At 46.1% G+C, this 20,541-nt stretch overlaps 1 protein-coding gene across 1 annotated transcript; it reads right to left on the reverse strand.

The window, feature by feature from the left end:
• Positions 1-868: 868 nt before the first annotated feature.
• Positions 869-15,758, reverse strand: LOC101844855 (alcohol dehydrogenase class-3). Its single transcript, XM_040751722.1, has 9 exons — positions 15,603-15,758; positions 12,821-12,922; positions 10,695-10,836; positions 10,086-10,173; positions 6,275-6,494; positions 5,909-6,169; positions 3,003-3,138; positions 1,372-1,510; positions 869-1,118 (listed from the first exon to the last, which is right to left on the reverse strand). The coding sequence occupies exons 1-9, from the start codon at positions 15,612-15,614 to the stop codon at positions 1,094-1,096; spliced, it is 1,125 nt and encodes a 374-aa protein (XP_040607656.1). The 5' UTR covers positions 15,615-15,758; the 3' UTR covers positions 869-1,093.
• Positions 15,759-20,541: the final 4,783 nt, after the last annotated feature.

Genomic DNA, 20,541 nt, shown 5'->3' on the forward strand with positions numbered 1-20,541 from the left:
ATGAACTTGTAAGCACATTTGTACTGTGGTATCTTGAGAGAAGCACATGACCAAAAGACACTAGGGATCTAATTTGAACTGTGTGGCTAAAGGGACAAATTACACCTTTATGCACTGACATCACAGCCTAGCAACAGCTTAAATGGCCATGTGACTGTGAGGCAAATTTGCAGTCTTAGCAGCTGGGTAGGTCACCAGGTAGTTCAGGCTCTGTTTAGCTTAAATCAGTATTTGAGCCAAGTGAGAAGATGACAGAAACGCGACTGAGCACTGTTGTGTAGTCACCGCAGCATGGCCTCAGTTTGGGCTCTTGTCGAGTATACACGGAGTGGGAGTGAATCCTGCGGAGCGATCTGCATGCCCTTTCCTGGCCACACACATGTGCAACTGACGGTGTCCAATTGACTGAATACACCGTTTTCTCAAAATTGACCAAAAGAAGCCGAGTTCACCTGGCCAGTTGGTTGTTGTCAAGACAGCAGGGTGGCGGCGGCGGCGCACGCCTTTAATCCCAGCACTCAGGAGGCAGAGGCAGGCGGATCTCTGTGAGTTTGAGGTCAGTGTGGTCTACACAGTGAGTTCCAGGACAGCCTCCAAAACAGTACAGAGAAACCCTGTCTCGAAAAACCAAGACAGTGCTACAATACATTTATTATAAAAATAGCTGCCCAAATAAACTTAACAAGTTGATTGAATGCTTGGTAGTATACCTTTCTAAAAGGTATTTATTTGCTGACAAAAAATATTCTAATATTGGCTTGTTAACTAAACCCATGTGGATGAAATTAAAAACCAGCCTTTCTTGTGGGTCAGCATTGTTTCTAGACATATACTGGGCAGCCTAAAGAGACACAACAAGACATTCAACTTACAAATGCAGAAAGCATTTTTATTATGCTAAAGTATTTCTTGATGAGCCAAAATTATATAGTGTAGCATTAAAAAAGTGACTTGAGACTATGTGCCTTGTCCTTGGTTAGAGCCATGATTACACACATTGTTTTAGTAGTTTCTGAAGTTTCAGAGGCTTGCAGATGTGTCAGTCTGTTCGTACCCAATCACAGGAGAAAGTACAGGATGTTCTCTTCTGAACTTACAGCTTCAGAACAGTTCGAATGCTGCGAAACAGAGCAAGAATAAAATTTAAAGAGGAACTAAAAATTTACTAAATAGTGTGTGTGTAGGTCAGTTCTCGTCTTCCAACATGTGGGACCTGGGGATTGAACTCAAGTCATCGGGCTTGGCAGCAGGCACATCTGCCCCTGAGCCCTGAATGGTGAACTTTAGACTGCCATTCTATTTGTTTTGACACCCCCTCCCCCAATCAGGCCATTACTAATTCTGTGTTACACAGTTGAATTGGAAGCTCACCTTTTCCCTGAGTGCATCAGGTCTAAGGCTTTGTTAATTTGGTCGAAGGACAAATTGTCAGTCACAAATTCATCAACTTTTATCTTTTTGGACATATATTCAGACACCAGCTTTGGGACACTCTCCACACTCTTCCATCCTAAAAGAAATCACATTCTTAATTTATGCAACACGTTTCTACAGTGTGCTTCATCATGTTCCTTTTATGGGTGATACCGAAACACGTGTGTGTGTGTGTGTGTGTGTGCGCGCGCGCGCGCGCGCGCGTGGGCGCGCGAGCTGTGAAAATGTAAACACTTCCGACTTGATTGTTCTTTTCCCATGTTAGGGTTCCTAAACATTGGAACTGATGAAACAGACCTGAAAAGCCAGCTACAGTGGAGGCTGAGGCAGGAAGGGTTACAAGTTCAAGGCCAGCCTGGTCAACTCTGCCTCAAAAAACAAACAGCTTCTAACTCTGCTGGGGAGTACTTGCCTAGCTGGTATGTGTAACTCTAGCTTCAAAGGCCCTTCAATTCCAGCTCCTGGAGTATGGGGCCCCCAGGAACATGAGTTAGTTAAATAGTTCCAAGATACTAGAAACCATTTAATCGACTGACATCTTGCAAACAATATAATCATAAAGAAAATTTCGGTCACGCTGTCATTTTAGCATTGTGGGTTTCAAAGAAGCTGGTACGAGGTGTGAGATCTTGACACATTCTCTTAAACAGATCATTCAAAGTGCCTGGGATTATTGCCCCCCTCAATATAAGGATGGTAGGATAGGTTTGTGTGTTTAGTTTTGAAAGCCTGTAAGAACAATGGAGGTCTTTCTTCACAATAGCTGGGCTGTGAGACATGTTTTGATATCTTCTCCCCAGCTGAGCACCACAAAAAGACTTCCCCCAACCTTTACCCATAGTTAGATAATGCCAAATGAGTAATCCCTCTTAGGATCACACCTAAGTGTGAAAATGACCAGTTTGATAAATTAATCTTGCTAAAAAGTTTTGTCAATATTTAGTTTAGGACTCAGCACTGGTTACTACTGAAGCCAGTGTTATTCAGAAAGAAGTCTGACCACACCAAGTGTCATTCTCTTAAGGAAGGAGTGAACATGCCAACGAAATCCACATAAGAAACCCTGGCAGTTCACCCAGACTTCCTCCAACTTCTGCTCATTAGTTCTTGATCTCTCTCCCAGCCCTCTCCCCCTCCTCCCCTTCTCTCAAGCCAGGGGTTCTGTCTGTCCTGGAGCTCTCTCTGGCCTCCAACCTGTCCCGCCTCTCAGGTGTTGGGATTAGACGCTGCAGCACTCCACCTGGCTCCTGCTCTTCTGTTGGAAGTCTGTAGCGTTTGCTTGTTTACTCCAGAAGCAGAATGCCTCCCCAGCACCAGCAGCTAACACTATGGAATCTGAACTCGTGATCCTCCTGCCTCTGCCTCCTTCAGCAAATTCTACCGGTGCGAGCCACAACCGGCAACTGACGGATTCTGAAAGCCTTCTTTTCAAGTCTTCCGTGAAACAACTCATGATAGAAATACAAGTCGTGATGGTTTGTGTTAATACAAGACAATGAATGAGACTGGGATTTAAATTATGCCAATGGAAACTGAGTAGAGAAAAATCTACTTATCCAGGGTGCTACCTCCAAAGGCAGTGCCTTTCCAGGTGCGTCCTGTCACCAGCTGGAACGGACGAGTGGAGATTTCTTCACCTGAAGCAGCTACGCCAACCACCACACTGACTCCCCAGCCTTTGTGGGCCGCCTCAAGGGCTGCTCTCTGCAAGCACAGAGATAAGATGCAATCACAGATGTCCATGAAATGCCCTCTTCCCCAGAAACCTCTAGTGGAGGAAGGATGACACAGTCATTAAAAAAACAATGGCAACAAATTCCCAAACTTAATGTTTAGTGTATTTAATTTTACTGAGAAATTATATTTTAAACAAGCATCTTTAAAATTTAACCTGAATATTAAAAATAATTGAACAAGTCATTACTTGCTTTCTTTTTAAATTTTATACCCTATATCCACAATGAATGCACCCAGACTGCTTCTCTCTTGTGAGCCATAAAAAAAAATAACTACAAATGGACTTAAAATTTTAAGACCCCAGACTTTCACACTAGAAGAAGAAAACATATGGGAAGTACTTACAGACATGGAACAGTAAACTTTTTTTTTTTTTGGATAAGACCTCAAACAACATAGGAAGTGAAAGCAGAAATAAACAGATTGAACACAGCAAATAAAAAGACTCCTGCACAGCAGGGAACAACAGAGTGGATGGAGCACAGATTGTAAAATTACAAGAAACCCCCAAATCCTGACAGCAAAACGCCAAACAACCTGGGCAAGGGATATAGAGGGGCACTTCTCCAAGGCAGACACAGATGGCAAGAAGACACATGAAAAGATGTTAAATGCCACTCGTCATGGAGACTCAAAACCACAACACACCAACTCACTCCAGTAAGAATGACAGTAATCAGAAAGATTACAAAGGAACGTGGTACAATGGTCCACTGAAGGAGGAGGGGCAGCAGCCGTCTAAGCTGTAGAAAATGGTTAAGGAAACCACTTACTGTGATGGTTTTTTTTTTTTTTTTTTTTTTGGGTGGCTGGGGCGGTCAAACCCAATGCCACCTAGGAAGAACTAAGGGCCAGGAGAGAATCCAAATGAGGAAGAAAGGCTTACATAGATTTCTCAAGCTTCTGAGATTGATTCCAACAGAAGGGAATACATGACAAGGGAGCAGGGCAGGTAATTAAGGATGCTGCAGGCGGGGACTGTCCCCATATGGATGATGGCTTCTGGAGGAGGAAGGAAAAGAGAGAAAGGAAGACAGAAATGTACATCAGCGCAGTAGCTTTGGAGAAGGTCCCAGAGGAAATGGCTCTGCAAGCATCTGTAAGGCCAAGGAGGGAAGAAAGGAGCTGTTGAGAGTGTGGTCTCAAGGCCCGGCCCTGGGATACAAACCAGTGTTCAAAAGCTGGGACAGGGAAGGGCTTGGCTAATTCAGTCTGTGTGCACGGAGTGCAGGGTCATGGGGGACAGATAGGTCCCAAAGACAGACTGAGCTGCAATGGAAGGAAGATGGTTCAAGGGCAGATTCCAGAAGTTCATCTTGAAAATGAAATACGGCTAGAAGATAACACTGCTTGGTGAAGGGGACCAAGGCCCAGATTGGAGCCAGGGGGATAGTGTTAGATTAGAATGATCATGCTATTTTTACTTTTCACTTGATGAGAAGACTTTTTTTTTTTGGTTTTCCGAGACAGGGTTTCTCTGTATTGTTTTGGAGGCTGTCCTGGAACTCACTCTGGAGACCAGGCTGGCCTCGAACTCACAGAGACCCTCCTGCCTCTGCCTCCCGAGTGCTGGGATTAAAGGCGTGCGCCACCACCGCCCGGCAATGAGAAAACCTTTTACGTGCACCGCCAACACAGCTTCCAAAAGCCAAAACCTCTCTTTACAACCATGTCACACTCATCACCTTATCCACATCCGACTGTCAGGCACTGAGGAGACAGGAGGTGAGCTAAACAAGTGTCAGCACATCACGAATCCTGCCAGTACCACATGCACAGTGTGGTAAGCTAAGTTAAGGCTAAGCTTCCTAGGAATGACTTCCTGTCTTCTCATAAACTCTCTTAGCCAGAAAGACTCCTTCCTGAGACGAAGGAAGAACAATGAAATGGATCAGGTAGAACCCTGACCCACACAAGAATTAACCAGCCTGCCCTTATGTTTCCTGTAGCACAGCCTAAGTGTCTGCCAGCCCCTCTTGTAACTTAACAAAGCTAGACAGTCTTCAGTTTCTCCCATTTAGGCAGATGTAAACAGTGCACAAAGGATTGATCATTGCTTGGCAATCCATCAACTGTATGTTTTATGCTTTTAAATATCAGTTTAAAAACAGAAGTAAACCTTAACTCAAGTTAAAATGAAAGATTTTAGGGCTGGAGACATAGTTCAGCAGTTAAGAGCACTTCCTGCTCTTATAGAGGACCAGATTTCGGATCCCAGCACCCACAAGGTGGCTCACAACCATTCCTAACTCCAGTTCCTGAGGATCCAATGCCCTCTCCTGACTTTGTGGGCACCAAGCATACATGTTGTATATACACATATTCACAGGCAAAACATCTATACACATAAAATCTAAACAGAAAAATTTAGTGCAAGAAGCTGTCAAAGGTGAGTGTCAGGCAGTCACTATTTAACGTCACCCATGTCTGTTAGAACCACACCCTTTGCTCAGGTCACTGTCAGGATGTGTGTGCATATCCAATTCCAAAGCTCATGTTCTCCGAACTATTGAGCTTTTCATTTCGTGAGATAAGCAGTTCATCTTTCCCTGGTCCCTTCTACCATTTCCCGCTGAAACAGTTGCAAGTAGTTTAAGAAGTTGTTACCATCCTCCCCTTTCTTTAGAATAAATTTCTATTGAAGTTGTTCCTTCCAAAACAAAACCACCGTTAATCCTAAGGAAACTGCCTTACTTAGTATTGCAGGCACAAGAAGAATGGAGGTACACATACTCACCATGACCTTCACATTGCCAATACACTCAAAGGAGAAGTCTACTCCCCCATCTGTCATCTCAACGAGTACTTCCTGGATGGGTTTATTGAAATCTTGGGGGTTAATACATTCAGAGGCTCCAAATTCTTTGGCCTTTTCGAATTTATCTTTATTGATGTCGATACCGATGATCCGGGATGCACCAGCCACTTTGCAGCCCATGATCACTGCCAATCCAACTCCTCCCAAGCCAAAGACAGCACAGGTAGAACCAGGCTCCACCTATCATCAAAGACAGTCTGTAAGCAGCATGCCAAGAGTCACAGCCTCACAGGACGGCTGGTGTCCCAGCAATGCCACACTGACCTGCCCAGGCCCGTCCCTTACCTTGGCAGTGTTCACTGCAGCACCATAGCCGGTTGAAACGCCACAACCGAGAAGGCAGACTTTATCCAAAGGTGCTGAAGGGTCGATTTTCGCAACGGAGATGTCAGCCACAACTGTGTACTCAGAAAATGTGCTGGTTCCCATGAAATGGAAAAGAGGCTTTCCCTTGCAGGTGAATCTGGTAGTGCCATCAGGCATTAACCCTTTCCCCTGAGTCACTCTAGAGAAGAAGGAAAAGGAAAATAGGAGACTCATTCCTTAACTATAGAAAGAAAAATTAAGTTTTAAAAACAAGACTGGCAAATACTCAGAACACTATACTAAGTCAGAAAACCCTAACCTTTAATGAAGTGGTTCTCAATTTTCCTAATGCTGCGGTGACCTGAAATCATAAAATTATTTCACTGCTACTTCATAATTATAATTTTGCTACTGTTATGAAAGGTAAAGTAAATACCTAATATTCAGGGTATATGATGTGCGGCTACTATGAAGAGGCTGTTTGACCCCCAGGTTGAGAATCACCATTCTAATGCATTCATTAACAACTTTCCACATTCCAAAAACACCTAACTAGACTCTTACGAAGACTGTGATCTTCCTCAGCTTTGCTGCCAGTCTGGGCTCTGCACTCCATAAGCAGCGTGTCCACTGTTTTCTATCTCAGTTAAGTTGTGCTTAACTGAGCCAACAGGCTCAGCTCCCATGACATTATTCTAAAATTCCATAAAAACTTACAAGCCAACAAAGCTTCATAAACGATGAAGCCCAAACTAGAATTTATATAAGAAGAGGTTCCAACTCATCTAGTGAAAAACAAAGGCACCTCCATGGGGCTTCAACAGGGTAACATTTCTCAAGATTTGAGTTTGAAACAAGGCTTCCCTATGCAGCCGTGGGTGATATGTAGACCAGGATGGTCTTAAATTCAGAGATGCACCTGCCTCTACCTTGAGTGCCGAGATAAAAGACGTGCACCAGTATCATCATGCCTGGCCTTTCTCGTCAACTGTAGCTGATTATCACTAGGGAGAAAAACAAGCAAAATGCCCCCCAAAACAACTCCCAAACTCAAGATACCTTGTGAGAGACAGGGACCTAGCATTTGCTTAGGAGTACAGGCTTAGCCAGATGTGGGTGGCCCTGAGCTCCTCGATGAAGTACTGCTTCTGATGCCTCACCACAGTGTGAAACAGCAGCAGCATCTTCCTTGTAGACCATTGCTACAAAAATCTGACCGCATGGCTGGAAAAGCGTTAGCACCGTGTCCAATGGTGTGAGGTTCACTCTGTGTGTGTTGCTCTTAGTCGTCGTCCCCCCCCCCCCCCCCGAGATAGGGTCTCTTTGCTGCTGTATTAGTTAGCTGGGTGAGTTGATTACCGATTGTCTCTCCTTCCACCTCCCTAAGGGCATGCTGGGATTATATACCTGTGCTACTGCAGCTGGCTCTACTGTGGTTTCTGGGGAACTGAATTTTCCCAACCGAGCCATCTTCTGGGGCCCGACCCTTATCATCTCTAATAAGCACAATAACCTGATACACGCTCACACAAATATTTTGAAATTTATACACAAATAAATCCACGAGAGAGGAGAAAACATTGCTTCCATTCACACTGGAAGGCTGTGTCCGTACTTCTTACACCTGGGCCAACCAAATCATAGGAATTCTCCTCGAGACAGCAGCGTACACACCCAGCGTAAAACAGGTAAGGATGTAGCACTGATTTTAACAGTCCCCCTTAGTATGACCTGGTATCAACCAACAAAGGAGTAAGCCCTGGTAGCGGGAGTGGAATATGTCAGAACAACGCCAAAGTAGACATGCACACAGGCACTTGGACACCGCTCAGAGACACGAATGGAAGAACCCTGACAGCACATGCCTCGTGATCCGAGCACACAAGGTTCTACAGGAAAACTACCAGGCCAGAGGTGACCTCTGCAGGAGTCAGGCATGGGTTTGGAAGGGACATGAGGAACACAGAGAGGTGCCGATGGAGATCTCCACCAGTTCCTAGGAGAAGGGTCTATCCAGCAGGTACGTATACATGAAAACATTCACTGGGCTGCACATTTACAATCTGTGTACCATGAGTACTGTATGGATGCATGTTCTACCTCAATAAAAAAAGGCAGCAAACAAGGTCTAAATGGCCTCAAAGGGTCCTTAAGTGGTATGCCACACCTCACAACAGAACAACCCTTTCTGTGTCAAGGGGTTCGTTATCTCCTGTAGGCTTCACACAACCCTCCGGTGGTAACTTTTATTACTTTGATTTAATGCACAATAAAATAGCTCATAAAAAGGACTTCATTTCACTTTTTAAAAAATGTCTTCCCTTGTTAATTTAGCTGGCTATTACAGGAAGACAACATATTCAGAAAACTCTGACCCCCTACGCCCACCACCCTTCTATGGCTCTTTGAAACAAGGCCATACATCTGTAGTCTGGGCTGTGGCCCTCCTGCCTCATTTCCTAAGTGTTTAGATTACAGGTGTGGACCACATTCCTGGTAACAAGCTCCTGTCTTAGATCGTAGTGGCTGGTGAAACTAGGCAAACTTGGAGATTTCTGAGTTTTGATTTCTTTTCATCCCTGAACAGGGCTTAGTAACACAGAATTAAGTAACTCCTGTAAGGGGCGCTGTATAAATCACTACACAATTACTTGCTGTGATTATTATTTTTTGTGGGTATGGGTGTTCTGCCAGTATATATGCACACCATGAGTGTGCCCGGTTCCCCCGAGTCAGGAAGAGGGTGCCAGTTACCCTGGAACTGGAGTCATAGATGGTTGGGAGCCACCATGTGGGTGCTAGGAATCAAACCTGGGTCCTCTGGAAGAGCAGCTAGTACAAGTGCTTTTAACTGCTGAGCCATGTCTTTAACCCATACTTACTGTTAACAAGATCTCTCATTCTAAGACTATATTAAAAGAGGGCTGGGGCGATGGCTCTGCAGTTACAAGCACTTACTGTGCAAGCATGGAGACCAGAGTTCAAACTGCAGAATCCATGGGAAACACCAGGCCTGAGCCCATATGCTTGTAACCCCACTGCTGGGGGAGGGGCGGGAGGAGTGGAACCCAGGAGCTGTGGCCAGCCATCACAGCCGAAATGGACAGCTCCCATTTAAGAGACCCTGTCTCAAATGATCGGTGGGGGAGCTGTTTAACGGTTTCCTGTGAAATTGAAACATTTCATTCTGGAAGGCAGCTCCTTAAGCAGGAAGGCAAACAACTCAAAATAGCTTCAGGAAGTCCCTGAAACTGACCAGATTCACTAGGCTATTTTTTGCCAGAGTAAGCATTAAAAGCTAAGAATCCCCTTGAGACAGGAGAGTAAAGTTGCAAAGACTCTCTGCCTGGAAGAGGTTTAGAGCAACTGAGTCACTTGAAAAGCCCACTCTGTAACCTGTTGAGCTGCCTGCAGGCTGTGCAGTGAGCTCCAGGTTCCCAGCTTTTTGTGAGCCGTCACCCGTGCTGGGGTGGGCTTTGGTGATGCAACTGCCTTTTGGTATTCCTACTCCTGTAAGTAATCGCTCACCCATATTCCTGTAAGTGACCCCAATAAAACTCATGGTTCATTTCACCAAGCTGGACTTTGGTGGTAGCTGGAAATTGGTGTGTGGTGGGCTCCTTGGGTGGGGTAAGTAGATCTATGTGTTACATCTCTGGGGGGGGGGTGTGGATATGTAGGTGGAGGGGGAGCTTCTTTGACATCCTGCTGTGGTCCCTGCATGTGCAACAGACACACACAGAGTAAACGTACATATTAAAAAAAAAAAGAGAGAGAGAGAGATACTGACCTTATCTTCTGGCAAAGGTTTGTTTTAGGATTCAGACAAAACTTGCATTCTCCACACTGTGGGATGTAAAGTGGGATCACAGTGTCACCTGGGAAACAAATGTGACGTTATTATCCTGAATGACGCAGCTGGCTCTAAGTGAACACAGCAGCCCTCTTAATTTCACCAGCTGACTCAATTCTGCAAAGATAAAGCCTCAGAGCTTAGAAACGTTATCTAAAGAACATGGTCCAGACACTACCAGCCATGCACAAAAAGGCAGGTTTCAAAGTTTTTGATCTAAATGAAACTCTAAATAATTGAAGGATAAAGAGGTCGATATGTTTCAAAAACACCAATTCACTGATACATCTCTATGTACTCTTGCTTAACTTGCCAAAATTGCTTTTGGTAATGTACTTAGGCCAGTTTTAAATAAAAGGCAGCCTGCAAAATCAAAGAAGAAATGAATCCAAATATTTGTGCTTTCCAAGATCAGTGAAATTAACTGTGACAACTTTCTTAGGTGATGACCTGCTCATAAATAAATATCTGCATAGTTAACCAGACAGTACTGTCCCTACTGAAACAAGCCAAAATCATTGTGAGCGAATTAAATGCTTCCCTTACCTGGCTTCACCTTAGTCACGCCTTCACCAACGCTTTCCACAATTCCGGCACCTTCATGCCCCAAGATCACTGGGAAACAGCCCTCAGGATCAGCTCCGCTCAGGGTATAGGCATCGGTGTGGCAGACGGCGGTGGCAATGATCTACCAGGATGTCAGGAGAAATAGCGACTAATCACGCACACGCCGCTAGACACACCACATTTTGCAGATTTTTAGATACATTTCTTTTATAATTTTACTTCCCTAAAGTTAGCATGTTTACAATTCTTAGACACGACAGTCTTCTTGGCAGTAATGAAAATGGTGGTGCATTAATACGCAAAGGGGTGTGGCATGGCTAGTTTCCCTCCTAGTGTGTGTGAGCAAGCGGAGGTAAAGTGGACGGCTTCACCAGCTCCGGGTCTTCTGTTGCAAAGTGGATCAAAACGGGGTGCATCTCACTGCTGGCTCCCGAACTTGGGGAATGTGATTCCTAAGAAGACATTATTTCTGAGCGGTGCCTGCCTGTCTGGTCCCTGGGAAAACTCAGAGCTTTCAGTGGAATGGAGTCCTTTTGCTAACATACATAATTTGACTGGACTCTCCCTGGCTTCTAATAATGGTATCTTGGGGCTGGGAAGATGGCTCAGTGATTAAGAGTGCTTGCTGCTCTTGCAGATGACCCGGTGTTTGGTTCTCAGCACCCACATCAGGCAGCTCGTAACTGTCCGCAACTCCTCCTCCAATGCCCTCTCATCTCCTCAGGTCCTGCATGCACCGGGCACACAGACTCGTAGAGGCACACAGACATATCCATTACAGAACAAAGCAATTAAAGGTAAAATCCTGTATTTATGTTTTTCTGCTTCTGTCCTAGGTACCCGTTCTCCGCTGAAAGCCACCAGTTCCCCGGGGATGAAGGCTGCCACTGTGTCCACACTACTCATCTCTATCTAGGACAAACTGTTTTCTTCACTGGCAAAAGCACTAATCAGCTTAACTTCTGCAAAGTATTATAAGGTTTCAGATTCTTAGATCCTGGCTGAAAAGGACCTCGAAAAGCATTAGGTTTTGTGCTTCTCAATCAGATACTCGTGAGCTTAGGACACAGGCTAGTGTGTACAGTGTCGGGTGGTATGATGACGTGAGATTGGTGACTCTTCCTTAAGAGTGTAACGTGCATTCTTCCCGCCAGTCGCTTGGATCCCGCTGCCACTTTAGCCCCCAAATAACACACAGGATGCTATGTTAATTATAAAGCTGTTGGCCATTTGCTTGATTTCTTATTGGCTAGCTCTGACTTAAATATTAACCCATAACTGCTAATCTGAGTAGTTCCATGTGGTCTTCTCTTACCGGAGAAAGGGTCCGGACCTCTTGCTCCTCTGGCGTCCTGCATCATGACTCACTGTGCCTCTCTTTCCCAGAATCCTCCTTGACTCCTAGTCCCACCTATCTTGCTCCCCTATTGGCCAACAGTGCTTTATTTACATATACACAGAAGGACTTCCCCCATCAGAAGAGGAACATTTTTTCAGAATGTTAAGGAACAAAACACATGGCATAGTTATGAGTATAAAGCATTAACCCACCCCCCAAAGTCCCAAACAAACAAACAAACAAAAACAAAAACAAAAACCAGAACAGAGGGTAAAACCACATTACATAAACGTTTAAGGGAGGTCTCTTGGGAATGCTGTCTTCTGTCTCTCTCTAGTGGTTAACTTCTCTTCTTAGTCACAGCAGAGGGTAAGAAGCAGGGGACTAATGAATCCACTGAACCCGGCCTTGTCCACCAGGGGCAAGGCATTTTAGAGCTCTTTGGGCAAGGGAACTTTGTTCATTGCTCTAATCAATCAAGAACCCTTCTCCAGTTTTCTGGGTCATATAAAGCCACCGTAAACCCAGACCATAAAAAGTTATGTCGAGGTAGTGCACTAATCCAGGGGCTTGGCTTCTCAGCCCCAGGGCAATACAGAATGGAGGGAGGGCAGGGGAGAGGACTGCGTGACTGCAGCCGGAAGGCTTCCAATGCCTTCTCCCTGACTCAGCCCTTCGGGTTACTCCTCTGCGGCCCTCAGGCCCACTCTTCTATCCTGAGTCGTAACTGTCAGCTTTTCTCCACAGTGCCTTGCTGTGACATTACCTTGATTCGAACTTCATGAGCCTTTGGAGGTGCCACTTCTACCTCCTCTATGGAGAGGGGCTTTCCGGCCTCCCAGGCGACAGCAGCCTTGCATCTGATGACCTGAATCGGGGGAAAGGGAGCGAACAGTTTATCCTCCTAAATTAGTAACGACTTCACGGCCAGTTCAGTTAATGAACGCTAATGTCAGTGTGTACCAGGGCCGGGGAGGTGGCCCAGCGGATAGAGGCCCAGCTGTGCAAGCATGTGCCCAACTCCACAGCACACCTGGATATAGCGGCCTGTCTGTTAATTCCAGCACTCAGACGGTAGACAGGGGGTCCTCAGAGCAAGCTGGCTGGCTAGACTAACTGTACAGTCGAGCTCTGGGTTCAAGTGAAAGACCCTGATTCAATTCACATGTCGGAGAGTGATTGAAGGCGACACCCGATGTCAGCCTCAGACCCCACGTGACCAGCATCAACACACTCACCCACGCTGCAAACTCAGACACACAAAACTAAATAAAGTGAGCAACAGTCACAGGAAAGGCATACCTCTGTGTGAAGTGGAGAATTGTTTTTAGGCTTCATATAATTAATATACTTAAAAACATATATTTGAAGGGTCAGGGATAGTGATGCAAACCTTCAGTCCCAGTACTTTAGAGGCGGGTGGATCTCTGTGAGTTTGAGGTCAGCTTGGTCTATATTTCAAGTTATAGGACAGTCCTATCTCAAACTCTCCCTGGAAGAAACACCCCATCCCCACCCCACCCCACCATTTGAAAGGCTGAGAAGATGTCACTTGCTGCTCTTGAAGAGGACTCCACACTTGTGTCTCCAGCTCCAGAGGACCCATGCTTTCTTCTAACCTCCACAAGCTTCTGCATGCATGCAGTACACAGAAACTCACACACGCGCACACACGCGGGGGCACACACACATTAAAAAAAGAAATGCTCATGACATTGTACAATGTCTAGAAAAGGATAGATTAGATACAGGTCCTGCTGGGTATGGAAGGTGCACACCTTTAATCTCAGCACTTGTGAGGCAGAGGCAGGAGGATCTCTGCTTGAGGCCCACAGACAGAAAGTTCTGGACCAGCAAGAGTCACATAGTGAAAGTTTATCCAAAAAGCTAGGGATACAGCTTAGCTCAGTGGCAGAGCACTTGCCTCGAATGTACAAGGCCCTGGATTCAAGCCTCAACACAACAAAAAACAAGCCAGGTAGGAAAAACAACAAAATCCCACCCAGGTCCTGTCAGTAGGTTTTGTAACAAGTTTATTATTATGTATCCTAATAATCTTTCCCTTTCCCTTGGGATAGCTTATAAAACACCACTGTAGTGCAAAACTACACAGTGGAAAGGATCCTAAAAAATATCCAACTTGGGGATATGTAAAAATACCATAACCATCTCTTGTAACTATAAGCATTATGGAGGATTGTATAGAATTCTGGCACTTGGGAGCCACAGAATACTGAGTGTTTCAGCTCAGATGGAAAGGTATCCTGGAGCTCGGGAGCCAAGGAATACCACAGGTCACAGTAAGCATAGTAGCTCCAGCAGGGTAGGGCTTCCCCAGCAAACTTAGGCTCTGGTTCCCCAGAGTGTAACTCAGCCTTACTAAGGGAAGGTTTCCCCAGTGAAAGTGTTACAGCCCTGCTCAGTTCTACTCTGGTGAAAAGTTGTTACTTCTCTCTGCTCTATTCCAGCAGTGAAGGAAGGTTTCACCCAAACCTCATTCAAGAGATTTATTGGGAGGGAAGAATCCAGGAGAGTGGCTGCCCTAGGGGCTACAAACTGAACAGGCACAGGATTTATATAGGACTTTTTAGGGGCAGAGATTTTCCAGGGAGACTTTCAGGGTGGGTACTGGTCAGATTTCAATCCCTAAACTCAGATTGGCTAGATCTCGTGCTTAGGGATTGGCTGGTTTTCTGCACAGGTTCAGGTTCAGGTTTGGCTCTGATTCTAGGGCCAAAGTGTGTTTCTTTGGCACTAGTTTCAGGGTCAGGGTGCATTACTTTGGCTCTGCTCAGGATGTTTTTTTGGCTGGCCCCTTTTCCCTACAGTAATTGCTAGCTAATGCATTAGCCATTTGCCATGTGTCGCTATTGAACACTAGAAAAAGGTTCCTGTGAACTGAGATCGGCTATGAATGTAAATTCTGAAAGCTTAGAAGAGTAAAAAAACTCAAATTAAAAAATACTAATAATATGTTGAAACAGTGCTGTGACTATTAGGTTGGGTAAACATACCATTAGAATTAATTTTATGTATTCTTTTAAATTTTAAAGTTTAAAATTCCATATACAATTTTAATCGTGCATCTAAAGCTACCACAGCGATTACACTTAATAACAGCCCTTTCTTCCCCCAGAAGGTTGGGTTTTGTTAGTTCACTGGATGCTTACGAAATACGTTGACAGAATAAAAGTCGCAAGCCACCGGGTTTATAGGAGACGGGCTTGAAATTCAACAAGCACTAAGACGTGATTTAAAGAAACACGTACACGGTGTTGCACACGGACAGCGGAGGCCCAAGGAAAAGCCTGACTTTGCTTGGTAGTTTTCTGCGCGGCCTGCAAGTGCGATCCGGTCAAGCTACTCCAACCCGCGTCTTCCCACGGGCTCCGGCCGAGCACAGCAGAAAGCAAAGTTGCTCTCCAAGCTCAGGGCCGACACAATGCCTCCCTGCCCTCGCTGCGGCTGCGCTCGCCTTCCCCGGCTGGCGGCAGTATATCCCACGTGCGCTCCCTTCCTCTGCTCCGGCCCATCGTGCGTTTCAATACCTGGTTCGCCATGTCCGAAGTTGGGGTTCACGAGCAAAACGACCGCAACCAGCCTAGCGGATCCCGGGTATGGGCGGGTCATGCGTGAGGGGCGGGGCTGAGCGCGGGAGGCGGGGCCTTGATGCTCAGGCGGCGTGCGTAGGGGCGGGAGTCTGTGCGCAGGTGAGTGGGAGGCGGGGCTAGCACCGGAAGGGCGGAGCCTGAGGTTTGGTTCCCGCGCTCCGCTGCTGATGAGGGCGGGGTTTTTTTCCAGAGCCTGTGAAGGTTTTTATTCCGGGCTGGTCTGACGGAGTCGCTGCGAAGCGTCTCTGTGGTTTTCCCTGTCTAGTTTTGGTGCAATCCCCGTACGGAAGGTTTAGAAGAGAGAGAAGTAAAACACGGACCCCGCAGAGTCCCTGGAGCACGTGAGGAACTAGCCGCGCCTTCCGTGTCGCCCCCCCACTTCCTCCTGCTTGGCGCTTCTGGGTACAGGATGGGTCCGCACTGCCCCCAGCGGCCGAGAGTCCTGATAACTCGGAACGCTGGAGGCAGCCGAGCCGTCCCGGAAGCTAACTGCGTGCACTAGCACGAGGGAGCGGACCAACTGCGTGGAGACGGAGGATGCTGCGTTCTTGATGTAATCCCTGTAGACAGGGAGTTTTTGTTGAAGTGTACCTACTAAAACACCGCATTCTCTTTGTATTTTTCAAGGCTTATTTCCTGAACACAAGACCCTAAGGGTTGACGTTCCTTAAAGTCCTTCTCTCTTTTCACACTGACTCACACTTTTAACTTACGTTATAATTATAGGATGACTACCGGAGTCTGTCTCGTCAGGCCGGCTTTCCTAAACTCCAGGCTTGAAGTGCAAAGTGCCTGCTAGATACCTGTGTGTATTAGGGTATCTCATAGTGCTTAAAACTCAACTCATTTGAAACTAGTCTTGTATTTTCTTCTTAAAGGGACCTTTCTTTACATCTCTGTGTTGATGGCTAGTGTGTCCGTCTACTTGCTCCAGTCAGAAACGCGAGAATCACAGGGTAGGGCCCTTAGGTCGCCCCAAATGACTAGAAGACACCCGACATGCAATTGCAGAAAGCGGCTTTGTTCTCGAGACAGAAAAATTAGCATGCTGGGGTCCACCCAAAGTGGCATCAACCCCAGGGAAGAGTGAGGCGGTCCCTTTTAAGCTTGCTTAGTGGAATTCCAGCTGTGGTTAGGCACGAAGTGATTGGTTATAGACCCTGACTGGTCAGGAGAGACTTTAGTGACTGGCTCATGACATCTGGTCAGGAGCTGTGGTGGCTGTGTCAGGGGTCTGTTTGCTGTGCCAAGAGTCTGTTTGAAGATAGCAAGAACAGTTCCTACTTCTGGTCAGGTAGGGTCCCCATTGGCCACCGGGCTGGCCATACTTCTTGAGGGTCTGGTTGAAGTCAGACTTGAGTCAATATGGGATGGTGGGGTAATAGGGGGCAAAGGTCTTAGCAAACTGGCCCCTTAAAAAACAACAACTGGCCCTAGTCCCTTCATTCCCCCCTTGAGTTGAAACATAAGTCCAATGTTTGAACTTAATGTGAGTTTTGTATTATTTGTAGGCAGAGGCCTATATTGGCTGCAAAGGACCATTAATGTAATTGCTCCGGTGTGTTCTTTTATAATAAGGTGGAGAGTGTTGACTATACATTGCCCACAATCAGAACTAGCTCAATAGGGGTCCTACCAATGTGGTTATTAAGGTCATAGCCCATGGGGACCATGAGAACAAGGGTTCATTCCAATCAGGACTGTCCCTCTGTTTTTTTTTCTGTATTGTAACCTCTTACATACCAGGAACAGATTCTTTTTATCACCCCTGAGTAGTTATTGTAGAAGCAATATTGTGCTCCTAGTGCCAAGACATAGTTCTTCCTGTTGTAAGAGGAGGTCTAATTCTGGGTGGTTCTGTAGCACTACTTATGATAAAGAACTGAGGGATGATTCTGGATGGGAAATAGACTTTTCTAACTTGGCCAGATCTTGATCGATCAGAGCACCTAAAATCTTGCAATTTTCATATTGTATCACAAGGACAGTAGTGCCTATTCTGGTCACCCCAATTATGCCTAGACCTACTAAAGAGGGAACCTGGAGTGCCAGAGACTGCCTTTGTACAGTGGGGAAGGTGGATAGGTGGGTTGTCATGGTCTCATCAGAATAAGAAAGAACTTGGGGAAGATCTGAGTGAAGATACACAATTCTGAGTTTTGTTGTAGTATCTGGGTGTGCACACATGGGGTCAGTCTTGTGGAGCATGCCCACTAGGTGCCTTCAGGTGCTGTGAAGTAATAGGTGGTGGAAATGCTGGTAATAAAGGTGGAGTTGCAGAGAGCAGATAAGCCTCCAGAATGGCCATGTTAGATACAGGATACAAAGGCCAGTTCTGTGAACTGATCTTAATGTAAGCTTGGGGTGGCTTCCCTATGAGCAGGTCATGTGGGAAGAATTTTCCTTGTATGAAGAAATGACTGCTATGTCCTCATAGTAGGGAGAAGAGGGGTCTTAACATAACCAACAGGTCTGGGCCCAGTTTGAGAATTATTTAGGTAAACATATATAGCCGATAGGAGAACAAAAGCTTGATTAATTGGTCCTTGGGTCTGGGAGAGTTTTCTAGTGGGGCTGACATTATTAAGGGGGCTGATTGTCCTGGGAAGGGGTGATCCTATGAGCCAAGGAGTTTATAATTTGATTTGAGCCAACTGGAATAGGCCCATGTAAAGGGACTATGAATTGTTGAACAGTGAATATGACACCTTCATCATAACCATTCAGTCATATTCTTAGCCCCCAAGTTTTTCCAGTCACCCAGTTGTCTCCAGGCCACTGTAATGGAGATCAGAATGGGGTTCCATATAGCTGACCCTGCATAGGCTTGAATGGGGTTCCATATAGCTGACCCTGCATAGGCTTGGATGGGGTTCCATATAGCTGAGCCTGCATAGGCTTGGAGGTCAATTTCCCAAGGTTGGGGATTAAAATTTCTAGTAGCTGATCTCTGTATAGTCATGGATGATGTCTGAATCTGGATTAGGCAGCAAGGATGCTGGGTTGAGAAAGGTACTTAGGAGGAACCTAACATGAGGGTGATTGAGGAACAAGGCCTAGTAGTGTGTCAATCGGTAATTGGTCATCCACTGATCAGGGACACTTTTGAGAACCCCCCTCTATTGAGTAGAGGATGGTTATGGTAGGAGGCTGACCCAGAGTTAATTTGTTATCATCCTTGACCAAGAGGGCTGTGCCTGTGATAATATGGAGGTAGCTAGGCTATCCAGAGGCGATAGGGTCCAGCCAGCTGCTTCCAGGGTCCAAGGTTTTGAGTCAGGATCCCTTTAGCTACTTCCCCTTTCATGTGTGAACAGTTGAAAGGGCTTGTTTATATCTGGTAAGGCTAGGGCAGAGGCCTTTAGTAGAGCCTCTTATGGCTCTAAAGGCCCCTTCTTGGGTCTCAGTTCAGAGGAAGGACTCCACAGTCCTATGAGTGGCTTCATATAGGGGTTTGGCTTTTTCAGCAAATCCCAGTAACCATAGTTGACAGAATTCAGCTGAGCCTAGAAATTCTCAGATCTGCTTCTGGAACTTAGGGGTTGGGATACCTAGGATAGTCTGCTTCTGGGCATGTGGTAGCCATCTCTTACCTTCTTTTAGGATGCATCCCAGGCATGACTTCTGAAATGCAGCTCTGAGCTCTTTAGCTGACACCTGTGTCCCAGTTGATCTAGGGCCTGTAGTTAAGTCCCTGGTTTTCTGGAAGCCAGAGTTCTGGCCCTTGGAAGCAATCAAGAGGACATCTACATATTAAAGGATTACTTCATGGTGTTAGGTTCAGTAGTCCCTCAAGTCTTGATGGAAGGCTTCCTCAAAGATGGTCAGGGAGTTCTTGAATCCTTGCGGGCAGGGTCCAGGTAAACTGCCTAAACTGCCTGTTGAAGTCTCGGTCTGGGTCATGCCATTTGAAGACAAAGATGGGCTGGCCCTTGGCCTCTAGGCTTAGGCTGAAGAAAACATCTTTAAGGTCTAGAACTGAGTAAACTTGCAGCTCTGGGGAGAGGGAGCTCGAGAGGATTTGGGGTGGGGAAAGTTGGGTGACTGTCTTCAACCTGTTTGTTAACTTCCCTAAGTCCTTCGTTAGCCAATACTCATTGTCTGGCAGAAGTGGGGTGTTCTGTGGTGACTGGAAAGGCACTAGATCTTCCTCCAGGAGCTGGGTGATATGTTTAGTGATGCCCAGTTTGGTCCTGGAGTTGTGGGGTACTGCCTTACCTGGACTGGTTGGGCACCTGTCTTTAAGGTAACTATGACTGGGGGCTGCTGGATTGCTAGCCCTGGCAGGTTGTCTCTGCCCATATTCCAGGAGTAGAACATTGGAGTTCAAGCATGAAAAAAGACATTTCTGGAGTAGGTGTCTGTGGGAAAAGCCTGTATTGTAGGTCTAGACATAAGGTGTGGACTTCAGGCCATGGGGGAGATTGTCACCCTTTTCACAGTGAAACGAATTTGGGCCTTCATTTTGGCTAGTAGGTCCCACCCCAACAAGGGGAAGGGACACTCAGAATAACCATAAATGAATGGGACACCTTTATCTTCCCTAAATGTATAATTTGCTTGATGGTCCATGGGTGTAGAGCTGTTCCTGTGGCCCCTTGCACCCTAGTTTGTTTGTCTTCAGCACAGAATGATGCACTCTGGTATCCACTAGGAAATCAACTGGTTGCTTCTTCACTTGTAGGGTTGCCCAAGGCTGGAGGAGGGGTTCCCGGCTCCATCCTCATCAGTCATCTAGGCCCACCAATTCAAGGATTTTATTTTATCCTCTCTAGGGCCCTTCCATTTCCTTTTTCCTTTGAGGACTTTCCTCCTTCCAATGGCCCATCTCCTTGCAGTGGACATATTGAACCTTCTTTAGCCAGGATCTCTCTGG

The sequence above is a fragment of the Mesocricetus auratus genome, unplaced genomic scaffold (genome assembly GCF_017639785.1).
Source record: "Mesocricetus auratus isolate SY011 unplaced genomic scaffold, BCM_Maur_2.0 Super-Scaffold_100009, whole genome shotgun sequence".
Lineage (NCBI taxonomy): Eukaryota > Metazoa > Chordata > Mammalia > Rodentia > Cricetidae > Mesocricetus > Mesocricetus auratus.

Excerpts from the sequence above, each read along its gene's own strand:
- LOC101844855 (XM_040751722.1), bottom strand. Across the intron at positions 3,139-5,908 it reads TTGGCAATGTGAAGGTCATG|AGAGCAGCCCTTGAGGCGGC; the intron begins GTGAGTATGTGT and ends CTGTGCTTGCAG. Across the intron at positions 1,119-1,371 it reads CTGATGCACTCAGGGAAAAG|CATTCGAACTGTTCTGAAGC; the intron begins GTGAGCTTCCAA and ends TCTGTTTCGCAG.